General features: G+C 38.4%; 1 protein-coding gene and 1 long non-coding RNA gene across 2 annotated transcripts in view; one reads left to right on the top strand and one right to left on the bottom strand.

Annotated features, from left to right (window-relative positions):
* The window catches only part of TYR (tyrosinase), a 42,620-nt gene that overhangs the window by 2,539 nt on the left and 17,690 nt on the right, over positions 1-22,391 (top strand). The window contains exons 2-3 of the mRNA XM_023921247.2: positions 7,820-8,036; positions 17,285-17,432. Of these exons, the coding sequence (XP_023777015.2) occupies positions 7,820-8,036; positions 17,285-17,432 (365 nt within the window). The remainder of the gene's footprint in view (positions 1-7,819; positions 8,037-17,284; positions 17,433-22,391) is intronic.
* Positions 593-6,805, bottom strand: LOC111924940 (uncharacterized). Its single transcript, XR_002861944.2, has 4 exons — positions 6,654-6,805; positions 3,361-3,452; positions 2,952-3,055; positions 593-2,825 (listed from the first exon to the last, which is right to left on the bottom strand). It is a non-coding gene; the product is annotated as an uncharacterized LOC111924940 (long non-coding RNA).

Genomic DNA, 22,391 nt, shown 5'->3' with positions numbered 1-22,391 from the left:
ACACAGGAATCAGCAAGTTAGCAGGATTTTCTAAAAGACATGTAGTTGTCTGATAGTTGAGTTTAGTTGTTATTTTGGGTTTTTTTCCAAAGGCTTTATTAATTGTGTCCAGATTCCTAAGATATTTTCATCTTGGTAGTAAATACCCAGAAAATTTATTAGTAGCAACTGATATATTTAAGAAACAGTCATGCTTATAATTTCTTATTTAAAGTTATTTCCCACTAATATAGTCTTAAGATTTTTTTTTAATAGAAAAAGTTGCTCAAAGAGATATTTTTGTATAACTTTAAGGGGTGCAGGAATAAAAGTTATGCTATGTTTAAAACACATTCAATGTCAGTGTACATAGGTAAGAGCACCTAACTCATTTGCTGATGTTTTCCAGGTATTTTCTGGAAATGTTTATCACTTATATTTTTCAGCAACTTCTGGAAATGTTACAATTTCATCAAAATTTCCAAAATAAGTGTTAACTTTACCTTCAAATATTATCATTTCCCCCTAATATCTTCCATCTATGTATGGCTCTCCTGTCTTATCCTGAGAAAGAATGAAAGAGATTGAACAGATCTGCATTTTCAGTCATGAGTTTGGGGTAAAGATATTTCTTTATTAGCATTGAATCCAAATTTAAACAGTTGCTTAACAGGGAATAGCAGTCAATACAGTTCCTTTGAATAGCACAAAGTAAGAGATCAGAATATCACTCCAGAAAATCAAAAGGGAACAAATATAGCCTTAGCTTGAACTGGAAAACAGCCACAGATCTGCTGCAGAAAGCTCTGATTCTCTAAGCTCTGTAGCTAAACAGCATGAGTGAAAAAAAAAAATAGAAAAAGAAAAAAAAAAACAAAACAGCAGAAGAATACAGAAATGTGAAGGAATTTGAAGGAATTCAGGCTTTTAGCAAGCATTCAAAATAAAAACAGGGGAAGAGAAACCTGTGAATAGCACATCAATAATATGGTGTCTTTTTTAGAATTATAAGTGTCTTTCCAAAGCATAACAAAACAATGCCTGTTATGTTAGGAAATGGTTTTATCTTAAAAAAGGTAAAGTGCCTATTTGCAGAACAGCATCCCTCTTTCTTTTTTTCTTTAATCCCAAAGAAAGGAGAAAATACTTTATTCAATTGAAGGGTTGCCATGGCAACATGGATACCCATGGATACATGCTGAAATTCTTGCTTTCACCTTACTTTTTCTTCAACATGCTGCTGTTACCACTTGGCTGAGTGAACTATCCATCCACATTTTTCTCATATTTGTCATTTAAGTGGCACTTCAGATCCCTGCCTCTTTTTTACCAGCAAGACTATCAGGAATCTTTTCTGGTTTTGTTTGTTTGCGTAGCTCATGTTTTAGGGTGGGTGGGAAGGGTTTTCTCATGTTTTCAGTTACTTGTTTGCAATGATTCAAGTGTTATACTCAGCATTAGGACTGCATGTGTCATCCTAATGCTTTAGCAATTTTTGCAATTCCATGTCAACTTAACAGAAAACTATATGGGAATTGGAGATATTCTATAACATTTTGAGAGATTTTTTTTGTTTTGTTTTAGTGCTCTTTTGTACAATTATTCAAAATAACAGATTTGCAAAAAAACCAAAAAAACCACAAAGAAAAATAAAGCAGTTGAAAATGTCTCTGCCCATGGAAGGAGGGTTGAACTAGCTGACCTTTAAAGGTCCCTTCCAACAAAAACTGTTCTATGATTCTAAATAGTAGGAGGTTAATTTTTTCTCTCTTCTACACCAGGAGTCATTTCAAGAACAACTGAAGTCAATGGAGTTGTTAATGCATAAAAGCCTACTGCAAATTAAAAGCAGAATCTTTCTGCTGGCAGTTAACTTTTGAGTCTGGGAATCCCCACAGTGTGCTAGACATAAGATGAAGAAAATAAAGTTGGAGAATCTAAGTGCTATTTCAGTTTGCTGTTGTGGTAAGCAGGAAACACCACCAACTTCAGCTCCCTCTATTCTGTCTCTCCTAAGACTTGAGAGAAGCAATTGCATAACACGGAGAACTGGCTGCTCTCGGATGTGCTGGGGTAAGCCTGCTGCCAATTCTTTGTTGCAAGCATGGAAAATTTCCCTTAGCACTTCATTCCATATCACCCTGAAGAACCACTTACACAAAAGCAAAGCTGCTGTAAAAGAGAAACAAGTTACACAAATAGAAAATAGATAAAATGCTTCTGAACTAATAATGACAGTACTTTAGATCCATTACCTGAAAACATGACTTCATAAGAAATATGAATTCAGCTATTCAGACATAGTTATTTAATTCTAAGTACATTTTATCAGGGAGTTGTATTGCTAGCTGAATTGTCTGACAGCATTATTTGAAAAATTATTTTACATCTACCTTTAAAAACTGCAGGAAATTTTCAGAAATACAAACACCAGAAGCCAGCACTTCTTGATTCTTAAATCAGCCAGAGTCTTACATCCATCTGCTTCTGGATACCCAAGGAACTCACGAGCTTTATATTTTACTGCAATTTAATAGGTTGTGGTGCCAGCTACGGGCTGGTACATTAAAAAGCAAGAGCTCAAATGGAGCAACTATAAAGAAAGAATTTATGAAAGGTGTTCTCTAATGGTATGCTTACATGGATTATAAATTTGAAACATTTCCTGTTAGGAAGAGGTACCTCTTCACACGCCACCTCATGACCACAGCAGCAAGGTATCACGATCTGTGCAGAGCAGAAGCAGCCATTTGGGTATCCTCAGCCTCTGTGTCCCTGTCCATGGGATCATCTGTGGGTGACAGTGGAGCTGGGTCCCTGGATGCTTGGCTCCCCTCTAAGCCATGCTTGCTCAGGAGTTGCGTAAAGTAAAAGATGAAGAATTTACACATTTAGAGGAGTATAAATCAATAGCTAGGTTGATTGCATAAAAATTGGGGTTCGTTAATAATTAATCATCAGAAGAGTCCTACCATCTCTCTCTAGACAGATGTGTCTGAGTGATTTCACAGCAGACATGGAGACAGCAGCAGTGATGGTACAGCTTGGAGACAGCCAGAGAGCAGGGAGTCATGGCCTGTCAGACCAAGAGCTGCTGGTGAATACCTCATCAGTAATTGTTAACAGAATTTCCCACTCCAGCCCAGTACCATTTTGAGGTGCTTAATTTGGTATAGGTTGCCCTCCAGTTCTGGGCTGCTTTCAAGCAAAATGGTGAAACTCAGCCAGCTCTCACTGAAAGATGAGAAAATACCTTGAAGGCCCAGGATTGTTTTAATGCTGCCAGTTCATGTTTGTCTCATCTTCTTTTAGCTTGAGTTTCACAGCTCCCCCAGTTTATTTATGTGCCATAAGGGGAAGAAAGACAATTAAGGACCTCACCCTTTTAGATGTTTCTTAGAATGCCTTCAAGGCTTTGCTTTGCTTATTTTCTCCCTTTCTTTCAGTCCTCTTCATGTTTAACTTTTCCATTCCTGCAATATTCATCAGAAAATGAAGAACCAGACATAAATATACACAATCTCTTAAAACCCTTATAGTCTGCTACAGATCCAGCAGTTTTCAAAGTTGCAACTATAAAAACAAGGTGCCGAGGTACGGTTTGTATCTGGGAATTTCCTTGCATTTTCCCAGTTTTGATGCCACTTAATTAGGATTAAATTATGCCAGGCCCTAATGCAGCCAAAAAAAGAAAAAAATTAAACCTCTTTATAGCTGCTAAATGTATTAAATCTAGTGTGAGAGCTGTGCTTTAATGACATTCCCAAGCAAGGTTGTGAGAGTAAGTAGACAAAAACAGAGAAAGACAATGAATCAGTGCAAAATCTCTTCTGGCTCCATAACGGGATGCAAGGCTCCAACTCAGGAGCCCAGACTTCATGTAGGACAAACAAAGGTGAGAGGAAGTGTCAAGGAAGGTCATGAAGTGCCTACATCACACCTCTCTGGCCGGCACACATCAGCAAGTCAGGTGGTTGCTCTGACTGTAGTCTGAAGTGTTTCTGCTAGGCTGTCTAATCTGCAACACAACACTATGAAAATATGCTGGTAGAGCTTCTGAGGGGAGCTCTGTGGCCTCAGAGGAGAAGCAGTGGAAGGGATAAATTCTAATCCAGAGGTGTGGATTAGCCCTTTGAGTGGCTCTACTGCCCCAACAAACTGAGGAACTTGAGATCACTTCGTGATCACCTATTTCAATACCACAGAGAACCTTCTTTTCCCAAGTGTTTAGGTATATATCATCAGTGTTGAATGCCCTTGTGAGTACAGATCTAATAAACAAAAGTAACCCCAAGAAATCACTCACAAAATTTCCCATAGCTTTGAATTTAAAGACAGCAAGCAAAAGACTGAATATCACTGAAATCTTCTGTAATGCAGTTCCCTTTACTTTGGCACAGGGGCTGGTCTGTTCAAGCAGTTTCAAAGTAAAAGACAAAAGACTTTCCCATTTGCTAAAGGTGTGAGACAGTAGCCTCTACAGTCTGTTTTCTAAGAAACACTCAGAAGAGCTGTGTTCAATGTCTCAACTGCAGCATCTCACAGAGGGATGTTTTTTGCTGGGTGCTATAAGGTCCAGAAGCGATGCTGCATATTCTGGACTGCCATCTACTGGTATTTGCTCTGCTCACTACTTATATAAGCTTTTCCTTGGAGTAGCTTCCTAACAATTTCCCTGGAACTGGTGAACTCACACAAGCAGGTGCAGCTGGAATTTGAAGATTTGTCCAAGCTGAACTGAGAAATTTTCTCAGGTCTGTTATATAAGGAAATACCATGTTTTAAACCAACACATTTAGAGTAGAAAGTATTCCTGTTGAAGGAAAAGAAGGCAGTGATGTGACCCATTTTATGGATGCTTTATGCAGACCACATCCAGAAAGAACCATTTGACTGATCTATGTTCTATTATCACTTACACATCGCATAACTGTTAAAACAGCCAATTAGAGTTTCAGGATAGAGACATAATCAATATCACCTATTAAATTTTTCTGGAAAAGCATTCTGGTTAATTTTATGAGTAGGCCTTAATTTTTAGGAATTCTGAAGATTTCTTAATCTTCAGAAAAAGAAACAGCAAAAGATTACAAACAAGAGTTTCCATTCCTGGCACTTATGTTGTGGCATTTCTTGACCATGACTTCCCAAATGCCTTCTAGCTTCTGTCTCCTCTTTAGAATGAATTTGGTTAGTCAGACAGTTAATGAGGGCTACACCGAGGCATAAATGGAAAAAAAACAATTAGCACTCTAAAAATTTATAAGCTTCATGACATTAACAATTACATTAAATCCCACTGAAATGGATAAACAGAACCAAGGAGGAAAGTTTCTTTGTTTAGAGATATATTTAAGCTCATGCTTGAAGATTCCCTGTCTGAATATCTGAGAACTGAGTCTTGAACACAGCATGTGATTCCTCTTTAGGACACAACAGGAATATATCCCCAGGGTAGTGGGAAAACAATGAAAGATAGGAGATGGCAGGATGGAGAACCCAGGAGATATGAGCCTAGATAAAGGCCATAGGAGAGATAAATAGAAAATCCACACTGAGCCAAGTGACAACTGAGAAACAGGTTGAGCTTCACCAGCCAAAACACACTTGCCTTCATCACTAGTGCACTTTTAGGGACACAGAATGGTACATTTTTATAAACAAAAAAATTACTAGAGCTTCTCCTGAATCATCCACCTATTTTCCTTCTAATGGGAATCAACTCAGTAACACAAACCAATAAAAACTATGTTTTGTGTTTATAACTGGGAGCCTCTCCCTGTCACTAGCTCTCCTTTATTAGTGGGGATTCTTAGAAGAGACTCCTCAGAGACACACTCCTGACCTGAGTCCCTCTTAGAGGGACAACCCTGACCCATTTGGTGAGCTTCTGAGAGAAATGTGCTGGTGCAATTCCCTGCTGGAAAACTACCTATAGCTTCCAAGGGCACTTCAGTAGTTTTAACAGAGATAGACAGATTGCAGCTTACAGACCAGTGCCAAAGGATAAATTGCTCTGATAAGCTTTCTTATATACCCCCAAATTAGATGAGAATAATTTTTTTCATGATATTCATATTCATAGAAAATTTATCATTTAACAACTCCAGATTCTTAAGGACTCTGTTATATCACCAGCTTCATCAAGCATTATCTGTGAATTTGTTGTCAAATCCTTTACAAAAGGATTCATCTGATCTCCTTACATTCGTTCAAAAGCTAGTTCAGCAGCACATCAACTTGCCTTTGGCTCTGTCTTTAGATAGTTCAGAAGCACATCTGAGCCTCCAGGGTGTGATTCATCCCACCCTAATGCAGAAATAGAGCATTAAGTTGAACACTCTTAATTTTGCTTCCCTTGCTAACTGCAGTCCAGAGACAGTTTCTGCATTGATTTTTTTGCTCATTTTATTTCTTCGACTTGGTCAATGTTGAAAGTTAGGCACCCCTAGAGCTAAGTGCATCTCACCTACCAGACATCTGGTTTGGGAGAGCTGAATCACACTCAGGAGGTGCCCCTCTCCTGACTCCAGAGGTCATCCTGAAGTGTTGCTTCAATCTCACAGTTTCTACATGGCTAGTATAGGTGAAATGAATCTCCCACCCACTTCCTTCAACAGAGGATCTCATGTTCTTCCATCTCATTCAAAGCAGAGATTATTGCTTTCACTCACCTCCTTGTTCATTGTTTTGGTCCCTGAAATAGAAATATACCTTAGGATAAAAGAAATTGAGGTTTCAGCGTTAGGTGTTTTCTCCCCTATGATGTCTCACTCACTAATTAGACCTATTCTTTCTCTACTCAACTTTCTCATTAACATTGATTACTTGCTAACTGCAGAGTCCTGTGTTTTAAAGGGGTCTCTGGTGGTTTGGAGTTTTACTTGTTTCGATGTTTTTTCAAAAGGAAAGCAGAACGATAAATAGTTGAGTTTGATTCAGAGCCTCAATATTACCTTCTAGAACAACTTCTAGAAATTCTGAGCCACTGTTTTTTTGTTTCATTCTCATAGACCCACCATTGAACTGCCTTGTTCTTACAGGAATCTCAAATTGGACTGGCAGCTTCTGCAGATCATCTGAAAAATAATGACTTTTTATGTCATTGTAATTGGACTTTGTCTGTGAACCCAGAACACTTATAAAATTATGCTGGATTCTGGCAGTATTTTACATCTCTATCCATCTCTCTAAGATCCTTTCACAATCTCCATCACTATGGTATTTCAGTTGGTGATATAAGTTCATCTCCACAACATTTCTAGGACGTACAGCAGCAAATTTTCCCATTTCATACATGTAGCATCATTAAGACATGGAGAAAGTAAGTGTCCATTTACCCTGATAAAGCAAACACAGATAATTTCATATTTTTTTTCATATTTCAAGTCAACATTTCCCACTCTTACAGGGTGGGGTAAAAAGAAAATCTGTGATTATGGCTTTGTTCAGTAGCCTGTTGAAGCCAAAAATCCTCCATTTAGCAAATTCAGCAGCAGATTTAACTCTGTGTCCTGTTGCATTGGTGGGTAACACTGAATTTAGCCTCAGTGAGTTCTGAAGAGCATGAATTATTTGATGTCTTAGTCCACATGGGTAATTTCAGATACAGATCAGTGTATGACTCCAAAATGTGCACTGTATTAGAGGGCTGTTTTGTATTAAATAACCATCTTATATTAAAATTATACACATAAAAGGTAAACAATAATATATATTCTTGAAACAAACTTATTACATTGTACATTTTCTTTGTTCTTAAGAAAAAATCCATCAAAGTACCTTTTTGTTTTATTTTTTTTGTAATTGCAGCTCCTCTAACAGAAAGTGTTTTATGCAGGTAATTTGCACTCGGTCTGAAGAGTACAACAGCCAGCAGGCTTTATGCAGTGCCACGAACGAAGGGCCTATAAGGAGAAATCCTGGGAACAATGATAAATCAAGGACCCCAAGGCTCCCATCCTCAGCTGATGTCGAATTTTGTCTTTCACTGACTCAGTATGAATCTGGACCCATGGATAAAATGGCCAATTACAGTTTCCGAAACACTTTGGAAGGTAACATGCTTTATTCCATCTGTAAAATGATTCTCTCTGGGATTAGAGTCTTCAAACTCTGGGCAGTCTGAACGGATTTCATGAAGAATAACTGTCAAAGAAGGAAAAAGTTATGCTTTCACCTGGAATAGCAGCAGTCAGAACCACATTAAAGGTGTTTGATAACAAACTAGAAACTATAGACTAGATCAGACACTAAGTCTGTTAGGAGATACTGTCTCCTGCTACAGTCAGGACCAGGCACTGCAAAAAAACAGCACAGCAGAAGAGGAGCACTTCCAATAGTCTGCTTGTGCACAACCATACGTAACCATGAAACCATGGAGGGTACATGTTTGCCCTGGAATTCACTGTCTTCCAGGGATCAGGCTTGAAAACAGGTGTGAAGGAGGATGTTGCCAGCTGGCACGTTATGTCTACATCATTCCACTGTGAACTCCATAGTAGATTTTTTCCCAAGCTCTAAGGAACATGGATTAAGTTACCCTTCAAAAATTACACTTAATATCATTTCCAAAATAATTTAGTTGTTTATCTTAGTTATCTAAACTATTTAACTGTTTTGAATTTTCCTAATTGGCTAGTAAACAAAAGTTCTTTACTAAAATAAATTCTTAATTATGTGTCTACTAAACTCTTTTGAATCTTGTAAAATTGCTAATAAGCAATAACACACTGTACATTTATCATTGAATATATCTCTACAATATCATATATCAGCTGAATGAAATCTGATCTGCTTTTGACCTCCCACAGTTTTGGCTTGCAAGGAACTGCACAAGGGCATAACAGTACAAAACAGGAGTAGGAGTGGGAATAAGAAAAGAGTCATAAAGACAGTAAGAGGGATGAAGCACCTCTTTTATAAAGACAGGCTCAGAGAGCTGGGGTTCTTCAGCCTGCAGAAGAGAAGGCTGCAGGGGAAACATACTGGGGCCTCCCAGTACATTTAGGGGGCTTATAAAAAGAAGAGAGAGGGACTTTATATGTGGTCAGATGGTGAGAGAACAAGGGGCAACAGTTTTAAACTGAAAGAGTGAAAGCTTAGATGAGATATTAGGAAGAAATTCTTCACTCAGAGGATGGTGTGGCACTGGCACATGCTGCCTGGAGAAATTACTCCATCCCTGAGAGTGTTCAAGGCCAGGTTAGTTTGGACCTTGAGCAACCTCATCTAGTGAGTGGGATCCCTGCACGTGGCAGAGGGGGTTGGAACAAGGTCCCTTTAAGGTCCCTTCCAACCTTAACCATTCTATGATTCTAAGACAGCAAAAGTTTTAATATATTCATTCTTAGTCTTTATGCAGCGTGTAATGCCTTAAAGCTTTTTTGGGAAAAGCGGACTATTTTCTTTTTTAAAAATAGTCAGAAATTCAGAATTTCAGTCTAGAAAGAGCCCAGACAATAACTGTTTGTATCTCCAAACATATCTGTGCTTTTTGTCCTTGAAACCAGAAATTCATGAAGTATTGGAAAGAAAAGGTGACATAGCTGAGTTGAGGTTTGCCTACACTTTACTCTATAAAGTGTAAATAGATGCAAAGGGTGGAGTAGAAGGGGTAAAGAAAAAGGAATTGAAGTAAACCAGTGATGAATTACTGAGGGTCTACCATCATGCTACTGGTATTGCAAACAAAACCAAAAGCACAGTCTGTGGGAGTTTTTTTTATTTTGTTTTTTAACCTGAGTTATTTCAACACAACTTTACACCACAGGACCACAAACATTTCTGCCAACCAACTTATTTAGCTAACAAGATACTGAACTGCAATGTGAAAGCAAGAATTCATGGCTAACATTGAAAAAGATGGTGGAAAGTTTTTAAAGAAATTTTACTGAAAAAAATCCCTTATAATTGCATTAACTCCTTTTTTAAAAATGGCTGGCTTAGTTTTTTGTTGTGTAAAAATGCCAAGCTTATATTGGCAACTTGCATTTACTGTGTCTGCGCCTACTCCTTGACTGCGTTCTTACAAACCTGTTAACACTTCGTAGTTCCTAACATTTTGTTCTTTTTCAAAGCAAAACATTTTTCAACCCTGCTTTACTTATATGCACAATTTTGTACTAATACACCTAGAGTCAAATTCTAATTTCTTTTAGATCCCAAGGAAATCCCAAGTAAATGCATTGACCTTATTGGAGTTACTCTAGGTTTAGGAAAGGTGATCAGAACTAAGCCAGTGACTGTAACTGAGCACTTCCTGATTTACACCAATGTCAGATTTACACCTCAGTCTCAGTTCTGTAATGAAAATACTTGTGATCACATAGAACATCCCCTTCTGTGAAAAACTTTATGCTTTTTCTTACTTCAGGCTAAAACTTTTATCCTTCAAAGGGGCAAGTATCAGCATCATTATGACAAGAAGGCAGGCTGAAATTTCTATTTGACTAACATAAAGTGCTGCTGCAGGGAAAGAAATTATGTCACTGAAGAATTTATATCACAACAGCCATAAACAGAAAAGGTCAATATTGTTCAATAAAGCACTCCCATGAGGCTGTGCCCATGAATTGCCCTCTCACTCTGTGGCAGACCAGATTCTGCTACAAATAAAAAACAACAGGTTAAGAGCAGTTTACACTTTGCCCCTGAAAGCAATTATTTTAAATAGGATTTGTTGATTCGTGGTCCTAACTGGGGAACACTGCTGACTTCATTGGAAACTTCATGGATAAAAGAGAACAGAAAATCAACCTAGTTTAAAAGCATCCAAAAAGATCAGAAATGGATTAGCTGACTGCAAATGAAGTAGTTTGGCTTCTTTTTTCTGTTTGGTTTCGGTGTGTGACACCTTGAATGCTACTTCCTAAGAATAAGAGACAGCTGAAAAATTTAGATTTTCTTTTTCATTATGAGCAGATTCCACAGTTGAAATTAGTTTATTCACAGCAACTTAAAATGAAAATCAGGACCTTCTAAGTTTTACACAAAGTCACAGAAGAACATTAAAAAAATTCTAAAACTCTCTATCACTTTCATTATTTATGAATTAACTCATGACAAATGGTATCAAGCCAAACCATGTCAGAGCATTCCATTGTCTGTCACAATTATGTATTGTTATTGCTAATCTGCCATGAAATAATAGAATAAAGCATCAAATATTTCAAAATGTAATTTCATTTCAATAGGACATTTTCCCTTTTTTTTTCTGAAATGAGAAATTTTCATCTGGAAAACTTTTCTCAGTATTTTCACAGCAACCCATAAAGCTATAGAAAAAAATGGTTTCTAAAAATGAAGTTACCCAACAGAAAACTTCTAATTGAAAAAGTTTCAGGCTACAGCCAACATTACTCACCCAGCTTGAACCTCCACCTCCTAGGCAAATTTATGCTGCACACTGAGAAAATGTTGCAAAGAGCCATTGCTAGAGAACTAGAAAGACTACTCAACACAGATCACTTTGAAACTCTAAAAAATAAATTCTAAGAAAAAATAGGTAGATGGTGACATGGTTTAAATTAGATAATCACAAACTTTCATTTACTCCAGTCACATAGGTCAAATTCTATGGATCTTGCAGCTAGCTCACTCTAGAGAGATTACAGTAATAACACCACCTGAGAAAGTATGTAAGATTTAACCCTGAAAAATTTCCTGTGAATTTGCCAATGGCATAAATACTGCACAAATATAAGCTAGAAGAACATCACTAACTTCAAACAGCTTCTAGAATATGGCCTTAAAATTCTTATATTCATCCTGTTTTAAGGCAGATGCATCTGTCTGACCTAAACTTCTCTAAACTGCGAAAATTTTATTAGGGAAAAAAATCATACTCAGGGAACGGGAAAAAAAATGAACTCAGAGAATCATAGAATTGTTTAGACTGGAAAAGACATTTACGATCACTGAGTACAACCATAAATCAAACACTGTCATGTCCATCACTAAACCATAGAATCACAGAATCATTAAGATTGGAAAAGATGTCTAAGATCTCCAGGTCCAACTCTTAATCCACCATTTTCACTATTCAACCATATTTCCAGGTACCATATCCAGATGTTTTGTAAACACTTCCAGGCATGTTGTTTCTACCAATTATCTGGACAGCCTGTTCCAATGCCCAGCCACCCTTTTAATGAAGAATTTTTCCTAAGATCTCCTCTAAACTTCCCCTGTGGCAGCTTGAGGTAGTTTCCTCTTCTGTTTCCTGTGAGAAGAGACTGACCCTCATCTTGCTGCAGCCTCCTTTCAAGTAGTTGTAGAATGATAAGGTCTCCCTGACCTTCCTTTTCTCCAGGCTAAACACCCCCAGCTCCCTCAGCTGTTCCTCACAGGGCTTGTGCCCCAGACCCTTCCCCAGCTCCATTTTCCTTCTCTGGACACGCTCCAGCCCCTCAATGTCTTTGTTGCAGTGAGGGGCCCAGAACTGAACACAGGATCTGAGGTGAGGCCTCACCAGTGCCCAGTACAGGGGACAATCCCTGCCCTGCTCCTGCTGGCCACACCATTGCTGATCCAGGCCAGGGTGCCACTGGCTCTCTTGGCCACCTGGGCACTCTGCTGGCTCAGGTTCAGCCACTATCAACCAACAGGTCTTTTTCAATGGGCAGCTTTCCAGCCAAACCTGTAGCACTCACATTCTGAACCACCACTTCACCAGGTTAAACCTCATACAATTTTCCTCAGCTATAATCCAGCCTGTCCAGATCTCTCAGCAGAGCCTTCTTCCAGTCCAGAGGAGGATAACAGGGGGAGTGAAGGGTCTGAATGACATCTTATGAGGAACTGCAGAGGGACCTGAGGTTGTTTAGCCTGAGGAAAAGCAGGCTCATGGGGGACCTTATCACTGTCTGAAAGGAGGCTGTAGCCAGGTGGGGGTTTGTCTCTTCTCCCCAGCAACTAACAGGATGCAAGGACATAGCTCCAAGCTGTGCCAGTAGAGGTTTAGGCTGGACATTAGAAGGAATATCTTCACAGAAAGTGGGATTAGACATTAGAATGGGCTGCCCAGGGAGGTGGTGGAGTCACATCACTGGAAGTGTTTAAGGAAAGACTGGACATGGCATTTAGTGCCATGGTCAAGTTGACATGAGATGTTTGGTCATAGGTTGGACTGGAGGATCTCAAAGAATCTCATTGATTCTGTGAATCCTGCCCTCTAGAAGATCAACTATCCAGCTTAGTGTTTTATGCAAATTGACTGGGGGTGCAATCAATCCCCTCAGCATGCAACTTACAAAGCAGAATTTGACCTTTAAAGTACCAGCTGTCCTTACCACTGGCCTAGAAAGTCACACAAAACTAAGATTTATTTTGTAAGAAATACTATTTTGCGCTTCAGAAAACAAATTGCAACACTGTTACGGATATCTAAATGATGTTAGGAATGCCAGAGCTGCTAAGCAGTTCCCAAAGATAATTAAAGCAGATAGGATTGTTGGAATGGATCCTCCATTTCTGTAACACTTTGCAGTGCTAATGCTCTCCAAGCTCTGTATACCTGCTGCTAAGTGTAGTTACAGCACTTCAGTCAGTGGCAAATGAGCAACTGAGGAAAACACTACCTGCTTTCAGTACATAAAGTTCTGCACTTGGCTGATTGTGCATGGACTTCTATGGTCTCTGTTAGCAGATTCTGTTAGCAAAATCCACAGTTAATATAATTAAGTACTCTATTAAAAGACATACACCTGACCTAATTGCATGCTCAATGAGAACCGCCTATATACCATCCTAAAAGCTGTCAGGCAGCCTGAATTTATCATTCTGGCTGAATTTGGCATCATTAGTTTCTATTATAATAAACTTTGGTCTAAATTCCCACCTGACTTAATTCGGCCTGGCTCAGTAAAGCTGCTTCAAATCCACTGAATCACTGTTGCTAATCAACAGTGTTATGAGCAGGAGCAGAATGAGGTTTATCAAGCCCTAAAACTGTGATTTTTCTCTTGTCTAAATCACTGGAAAAACTTCAGTTCAGTGATGTATGTCCTGGTAGCTGTTTCTGTTGCACCATGATCAACCAAGGGTTTATAAGGATGTCTCAAGATTACAGCTTCCTATACTGGCCAAGATGATTAAGTAGCTCACTGCAGTCTCCTCCACCCATTTGTCAGTTGCTCTCCATCCTTATTTTGGTGCCATCACTTGTTCTCATCATAGCCTTACATGAGATTCTGCATTTTAGTGGCCTGGAAAAAAAAACCCAAAAAAACTGACATCCTACACTCCAGGGTAGTTTACTGCCAGAATAGTCAGTGAAATCAGTTCACAAAAAGACTGAGGAGGTAAATTTAGTGCAGAGGAGAGGAAGGCACAGCATGGGGCAAGGCAGCTGGAGGAAGGAGAGTTCCCCTATATAGATGAGGAACTCTTATTTCAGATCATTGCTTCTATCTCTAGTCTCACATCTGCTTTAGAGGTGATTTTCTGAAGCTACCTCAGCAAAGTTTCCTGTACTCTGAAAAAACTGAAATTTTCACGTGTGCTTTTTGGGCGACTCCACTCTAGTATGTCATCCTGCATAGCTGATTGTACTGAAGTCTTTTAAAAAGTCTGAGAGAAAAGAGTAAGACCCAAGCTAATATGACACAGTGGCATCACATCATGGCTTTATTCCTGCTAACTTAAAAATTTATATGAAGTTTTCATAACAAGAGATCAGGTATTAGAACTTCTCACGTGCAGGGCTAAACATGACATCACCTTTGACACAGACTGGATGCACCCCAATTTTCTGAAGCCAGAGGGTGGAGTTGCTAAAAATGTTCCAGTATGGAGATTTTGATGATTATGATAAATTGCTTGTGTGCAGATGTTCCAAGAAAAGCTGTCCAGAGCCAAAATGAGTATTCTGTGTATTTTTATGAATGATTAGATCAAGTGTTTGCAATGCATTAAAATATTTTAAAAAACATCCAAAGTCTGATATCAAACATCTAGCTGTCTACCCTGCAAAAAGCTTTTCTTCCCCTATTTAATGCAATGGAATATAAGTGGAAGATTTGCTTCAGAATGATACACAGATATATGATATCCAGTTAATGTTTACAGAAATGTCCTAGTATTGCTAAATTAACTGATTCTAATAAATATGTGCTGTGGCCAGCAGCACGAAAGCCAAAATTGTTGCCACTGCTTCCCGTGAGTTCTGGACAGACTGTCAACATACATCATTCTTCATAAGTAATATTTTACTCCACTTTTTCCCCTGATTTGATAGCTAGGAAACATAGCATTCACCATCATGCAGATTTCTGTGGGCCAAATTTTCACTTTGAGAACTTCTGTCCTTTGCTGTTAATGTCACCAAGCAGACTCTTTCAGAATCCTGGTCCATATTTGATGTACTTTCAATCTGTAGGTGTTAATGTGTTCTTTGTTTCCAAAATCCTGACTTGCTTTACCTTAAAGACTGGTAAGACAACACTACCTTCTCCAAATGTCCTAATCATATTTTCAATTCTGACTTCCCCTGAATTTCTCAAAAGCTTTGTCATACTGTAGACTCAGAAAGATGGATGGTTATTATTGTATTTTGGTTCTTATGTACTATGGTTAGGTGTTATAGACTTCTATTATAAATAGACTTCTATTATAAATAACAGTGGGTTATGCCAGATGCTCTCCCCTTGTTTGAAGAGGTTGGCTGACAACAAAAAGCCCAATGAGGGAGTTTAGAGTGATAAAGAAGTGCAATCATTTCACACAGAAGATCAGAGTCCCAGTTGGGTGTAAAACTCAGGTTTCCAAGTTCAGAGTACAACCCTATTCATAAGGCAGCTCTCAGTTAATACCTTGTGTGACTCAAAGAGGAGAAAATCCAGAGCAAAACAGATGAAACTGTGGACCCAAGTTCCATATTACACGTTACAGTTTTCATACTGGCTGTATGGAGTTTTTTCATACTGGCTGTAGTTCAGTCCCTTGAACTGAACACCCACTTATAGTTGGAACATTTTAGATTTTCTACAAAAGGAATCCAGTTTGCAAAGTCAGAAATTGCCCTGTGGTGTGAATCACAGTGTGAAACAGCAAGACTGTTGGGAGATTCACTTCAAAAGTATATTACTGATTCTCATTCAAATGCTAGTTCTTGGTCCAAATAAGTAAATAAAGCAAGTGTTCAAAGTCCATTACAAATTTCCCATAGATAAGAGTTAATATCTTTATTTTCTCCACTTTGCAGATATGATAAACTGTAACAATATTTGGGAAACACTGAGGATCAACACAATGATCACAACAACAATGAATATTGTTTACTGCCTTTTTTATTAAATTGTGAAGGTGTTTCAATGTGTCTCTACTATGTTTCCTCATCCTACAGCTTACAGAAATTGTGAGGAGAAGACATCTTCAATAGCCAAATAAAAGAGACAGATATGAGAGATGTTGTGACAGGGGTTAAACATCAGAGCTAGCATAAGGTTCAGAAGTAGACTGGGAGGACAACACAGCTTTCTTGTTCCATTCTTTGGGAAAATCCCAGAGAAAGATCAGATGGCTGAGTTGGCTTTTACTAGGAGTCCTTGCGAGTAGGTTGGAAGCATGGCTGATGGGATGATGAGTAGGGCTATAACACTAGAGATAAATATAGACAGGCTACCAAGATAAAATCTAATGCACAAACTCCTCTTCCAGTATTTCCTGCTTGGCAGATGGTCTGTATAAGCTCTTCCTAAAGCCCATCTTTTAAGTGTCCTCCAAAAGTAGTGTTCCACAGACTTCTAACCTGCAAGTCTGATTTAAAGATTATTGATTACTCACCAAATCCTTCTGTAGAGATTATAGCTTGTATTGTGTTGGCTTCTATCAATACAAGAATGTGTTCTATAGACACAAACATTAATAAATGAGTAGATGATTAGATAAAATAGCCTGTTTTATCTTAGGAGCCTTTAAGTATAGAGATTAAAAACTAAAATAAATTGAATAATTTTTCTCAACATAAATAAATGTCCACACATAAATATGTTTAGGGATTGTGTTGCATCTGTATTTTACCAGACAAAATGAACAAAGAAGTTTAAAAATATGAGGCAATTAAGCAGTCCATTTGCTGACATGCTGCATTAACTACATGGCAGGAGTTTTAATTTAGCTTATTTTAATTTCATCTTTGCTATGCCTTTGAAATACATTAACACTCCTTTACAAGTTTTCCTAAGCTCTTGTCTAAAAAATGAATATAAATGAAGGGAAAGTAAGTACTTTGATCTTCACTGTTACTGGAAAAGGAATTATACACATTGTCATATCAGCATATGATTTTCTCTTGAGTCTACAGGCTTTGCTGATCCGCAGACTGCGATATCTAACCCAGCGCAAAGCGGCTTGCATAACGCACTTCACATCTACATGAATGGCTCCATGTCCCAAGTACAAGGCTCTGCAAATGATCCTATATTTGTATTACACCATGCATTTGTTGACAGGTGAGTTTCATTTTCCTTAGTAAAACTAATTCATTATGTGTTTTTTTTTTACAGTGGGATTTTCACCTGAATTTCAAAGAGTGCAAGCATTTTACATGGTTTTTACACTCACAGCATTTTCAGATATGTAGAAAGGAGCTGTGCTGTTACTTGAAAGCACGTGTCTTTCCTAACCAGTCTGTATGTTCACTGGATTAAATATAATTTGATGAGTTGACAAATGCACTCTGCTTTTATTAAAAAGGTAAAAATAGTTCTTCAATGATGTCATAGTGATTAATATATATGGATGTGTATGTCAGGAAGTTTGGATCAAAAGTGAGTGACTCATTTTAACACAACTGTAATCATTTGGAGCAATTCCTTTACATTCTAAATGTCAGGGCTGTTTTAATTTCTGTTCCATAAGGAAAATCCAAGTCTGCTATTCATAAATAAAGAAGGAAAAAATTGGTATTTAAGTGTGACAAAGAAAATTGTGACTGTCTCTTGATGAAAGAGAAGGGTACAGCTGTGCAGAATGAAAGGAGAGAAAACAGATATAATGTTTATTAATAAGAAAGGGTAGGAGAGCACAGTTTTGCCATAAACTGGTAAAATTGATAAATTAAGTGCAGCATTCCAGGGTTTCATTTCTCTGTCAGTGTAGTACATGTGAATGGCTACAAACAATTTACTCTGGACTGCATTTACACCAAATTGTGATGACTAAAGAGCAACTAAAAAAAATAAAAATAAAAAAAAAGCTAAGCAAAGAACTGTAAAAGCCACAAAAAATTTCTTATCCATCTTCTTTTTCTCCACTGAATGTTACTTGACTACTGCATTGCTTAGGACAAAGGAAAAAAAAGCTATTATCCTGTACAAAAGTCCATAAATCTGTATGCTCAGAAACTGACTGAGACTGCCTGCATGCAGCAAGTTGCCTGCTGAGATGAAAACCAAACTGTTTTTTTCATTTGGGCCACTGAGGCATGCAGCATAGAAGGGATGCAGATTACAGCTTGCAAGCATCATCTTGCAGTCTCAGGCAGTTCACACTAAAACTCTTATATAAAACTTTATCATATTTAACCAAAAAGGTAGTAGGAGTAAAAAGACAAAATTGAAGTTGGGCTTTTTCTCCTCATATATATTTAAAATATAAGAGGACAGAAAAAAATTATATGGTTTATATCTAATATTACATATATATATAATAAATATATTATGTATTTAATGTGACTAATGATTATGTTCCTCATATTTTAGCCATCCAGAAATAGGGCTTCAAGTCTTAGCATGTCACCCAGGCATCAGTGGAATGGTTCCTTCAATGGCTGACCTACATGTATTCTGCTCCTCATATTGTAGGGTATAATTAGTCTTCTAGAGGTGTCAGTTTTGAATATCCTTCATGTGAAAAGCTCTTCTTGAGGACATTTTAAAAGTTACATGGTGTAGATGTGATTTAGCATATCCATGCATTGACTGCTTCACAGGATGGATGTGAAGGGTTTTAAGTGTGGTTTCATCTCAAACTGGTGCCTGGAAATTAGCTTTCCAACATCTAGGCTATTAAAAAAAATGGATCAATTGAATATCCAGAGAAAGGCAACACAGAAGAGGAAAAACTTATGTTGTGCCATATCAAAAGAATTGTTTTACTTAGACATTGACACTAGTAGAAAACCTATGAACCTCTTAACTCCTACTCATTGCAGGGCTTAAAATAGCACCTTGATATTCATGCTGGCCCTCTCCACAGAGGAATTCCAGTTATAGTCATTATGAGTCCCTGGGACAAATTCTCATAACTGTAGTTGTTATCAGTTTTAAAAGTCACAGTTATTTGCAAAAGATAACCTCATTAAACTGTACTAACGTTGAGGAAACAAACCAATGCACAGGCTCTGTGGGTGCAATAGAGATATGCATGATGCAGCCTCATCCCATCTGAGGCAGAAAGGCATCACCAGTGCTCTGCAGCTGCTGTGGATATGGGCCTTAGTACACACAGATGTAAAATCTGAGAATAATGCTGCCTTTTGTGTAGGTGACAGAAATGCATTAGCCTGATTCGGGTTACTTAGCAGCCCTATCTGTGACAGATTAATCATGCTTTTAGTTATAATTAATAACTAGGTGACTGATAGGTACATACAGTACATTTTAGAAAACCCTGTTCCTCTCCTACACAGGATGAGAAGGGGCTGTGAATTTCTTTTCTGAGAGGCAAGCAAGAATACAAAGAGTAGAGGAAGTGGGAGACAGTCTCCAGAGCAGCAGAACTTTTTTGTCCTTATCAACTTTTCTCATTTGGGCAGGATACTTTTGAGCTGACTGCTATCACTACATTGGGACAATGGGCTTTTAACTAACTTTTCAACTACTTCCAATGACAACAATAGCCACATGTCTTCTGGGTTTGCAGAGTCAGGGAGCAGCTCTGTGTCAGGAAGTCAAGAATGGTCCAGCACTTTGAGCATCCAAGTAGGATCCCCCACAGAGGAATTTCCCCACTCCACTGCCAATTCCTTGGGTGAAACCCAGCATGCAGCTTGCTCTCCCAAACTTCCATCCCCTGGAGATGTGTTTCCTTCCCATTGATTTCAATGAGGCTTTTGAGGACCTGCGGATCTGAGTTTGAGCTATCCCATCTGTACAGTGGGTGATATTAGATGCCTACACAGCAGGGATGCTGTCAGGGTAAATGCATTAATGACTGTGAAATGCTCAGTTACAACCATAATAGGAGTGATAGCAATAAGGCAATAGATCATTGGAAGTGATTTTGCATGGAAACATATGGTACAGAGGAGGATAAACAAGTGTATACGGAGTCTGCTGACAGGTGTGAGCCAAATGTTAGGAGCTCTTTCTAAACTGAGCAGCAGTCAGCCCACCATCTGCTGTCCCTCACCTTCCCTGCCCAGGCCTGATGCACCAAAGAAGGGAAGGATGGATGAAGCAGAGGTGCAGTTGAGATCGCTCAGGTGAAAAAGAAAAAAGCATTGGCTTATAAACATTTCCAATTTTTTTAGGTCATTTCTTCTCAGTAGTGCAGATGTATGAAGGTACCCAGGCAACAGCTTTCTCAGCAATGATTAATCAGGCTCCTCGCCTTCTAATTTGTTTGAAGATGTAGGAATCAAATCTCAGTGCTTGGTAAAAGCAGGTGACCACCCTGAAAATTAATAATTGTTAATTTAATGGCTTAAAACAATAAAAAGAAAAAAGGTGCAACAAAACATACATTCAGCAAAAACAAGAGCTTTTTCAGCTCTCTGAAGCATTGCTCTTAATTGCAAATCTCTTTACTATTCAGATATGCTCTACAGTCAGCACAAGGGAATAACAAGGGAGGAGTCAACCCACTCAAGCTGTAAGGAGCAGCTGCACAGGCCATGAAAGCACAAGCCCACAGTCCCACTTGAGATCACTGGGGTGTTTTCTGTGCTCTGACAAGGAACTCTTTCCTCTCTGCTGGATCTTTTACACATCTCATCTCTAGAGGCATGTTGTATCTCCATCTGCACTTCTGTCCTTTGAATATTTCAGCTTTCTTCTCATTTATTTCATACCTCTATAACTCTGGATTTCCACACCCCAACCCAACAATTTACCTAAGAAAAGCTAAACAGCAACAGGAATAGAAGTTGTCATTAAAGATCTCCTTACAGCTTTATACCCATGCAGCAGCTAATGCAAGGTCCTCCATTCTCATCTCATTCCTAAGTTCTGCAGCAATGGGCAGGGCTTATTACAATAACTTGGATGACTTCCAAGGGCCCTGGCTTTAGAAAAGCAATTTATAAATACGTTTCTAAAGACACACAACAGGTGTGTAGGATATCAGTCACTTGCCTCTCTAAAGTCTAGTATTTGTTAGCCTATTTGCATAATAGTCTAGAGCTAGACTCAGATTGCCAGTTCTAGTGATGCTGTCATTACAAGACCTCTTTTCTCCAGGTATCGTAAATAACTACACAGCTCAGAATAAAGCTGCAACCACCATCACATTAACTCAACTCTCTTCTTAACTCCAAGTGTTGTTCTCTGTTCATACCCTTCTGCTGCTTCTTTCTTCTCTTCACATCAGATCAACTGCTTTCTATTGTGAGGACCCTTCAGTGCTCAGCCCCAAATCATTGTTAAGGAACTCATCTACTCTTCCAAAATGTTCATTAAACCAATCTCTATTGTACACCTTTTTGGCATTCAGACAAGTCCCTCCATACTCCTCCTTAGTGAGTGGATTATTTCAGTCCCAGTGCATGGGTACCTGGTCCTCCTCCTGTGTGCATCTCTCTGCTGTGCCTTGTGCTGCTGCCTTTGTAGTAAGCTCTGTCATTAAGGGACTATCTCATTGCACTGGTCTGTGCAACACCTGGCATATCCTTCGTCTCTGACTGTGGCTCTCAGGTATCAAAAAAACCGGGAGGCAACAATTGTTTCATTGACTGTTGCATGAAATAGCAAAGAAAAGACACAGCTGGACGTCCCTCATCTGATCAGCAGCACCCCATTTCCTCAGCCAGCTTTATGGACACTTTCAGTCCCTGTAGAATCAATATAGTTGCCATAATGCCAGCACCTTCTTCCACTGGGAAAAAAAAAAAAAAAAGGCAGCACTATGGCAAAAATGGAAAAAGTGATTTTGTTGCAAAAAATGCTTTAGCAAGAGAAAATTTGATTTTCACTCCCAGGAGATGTCAAAATAAAAGCATCTTATTTTTACTCTGTTTTTGAAACAGAACATTTTCATTTTCTCTTGAATGTCATCTCTGAGTTTTTAAACCAAAAAATGGCACAAGAAAAAACCAAGTTGTTCTCTTGTTTTGAAATGTTGATAGGAAACAAGAACGTATTTTGGAAGTTAAAAACAATTTGCTTCAAGGATTTGGAACATTTGGAGAAAAGACATTCAGAAAGAATCATAGAAATTCTTGTAAGACAACACTATGTTTCCAGGCCTGT

The sequence above is a fragment of the Cyanistes caeruleus genome, chromosome 3 (assembly GCF_971803275.1).
Source record: "Cyanistes caeruleus chromosome 3, bCyaCae1.hap1.1, whole genome shotgun sequence".
NCBI classification, from domain to species: Eukaryota; Metazoa; Chordata; class Aves; order Passeriformes; family Paridae; genus Cyanistes; species Cyanistes caeruleus.
This window is presented reverse-complemented; position numbering and strand designations above follow the sequence as displayed.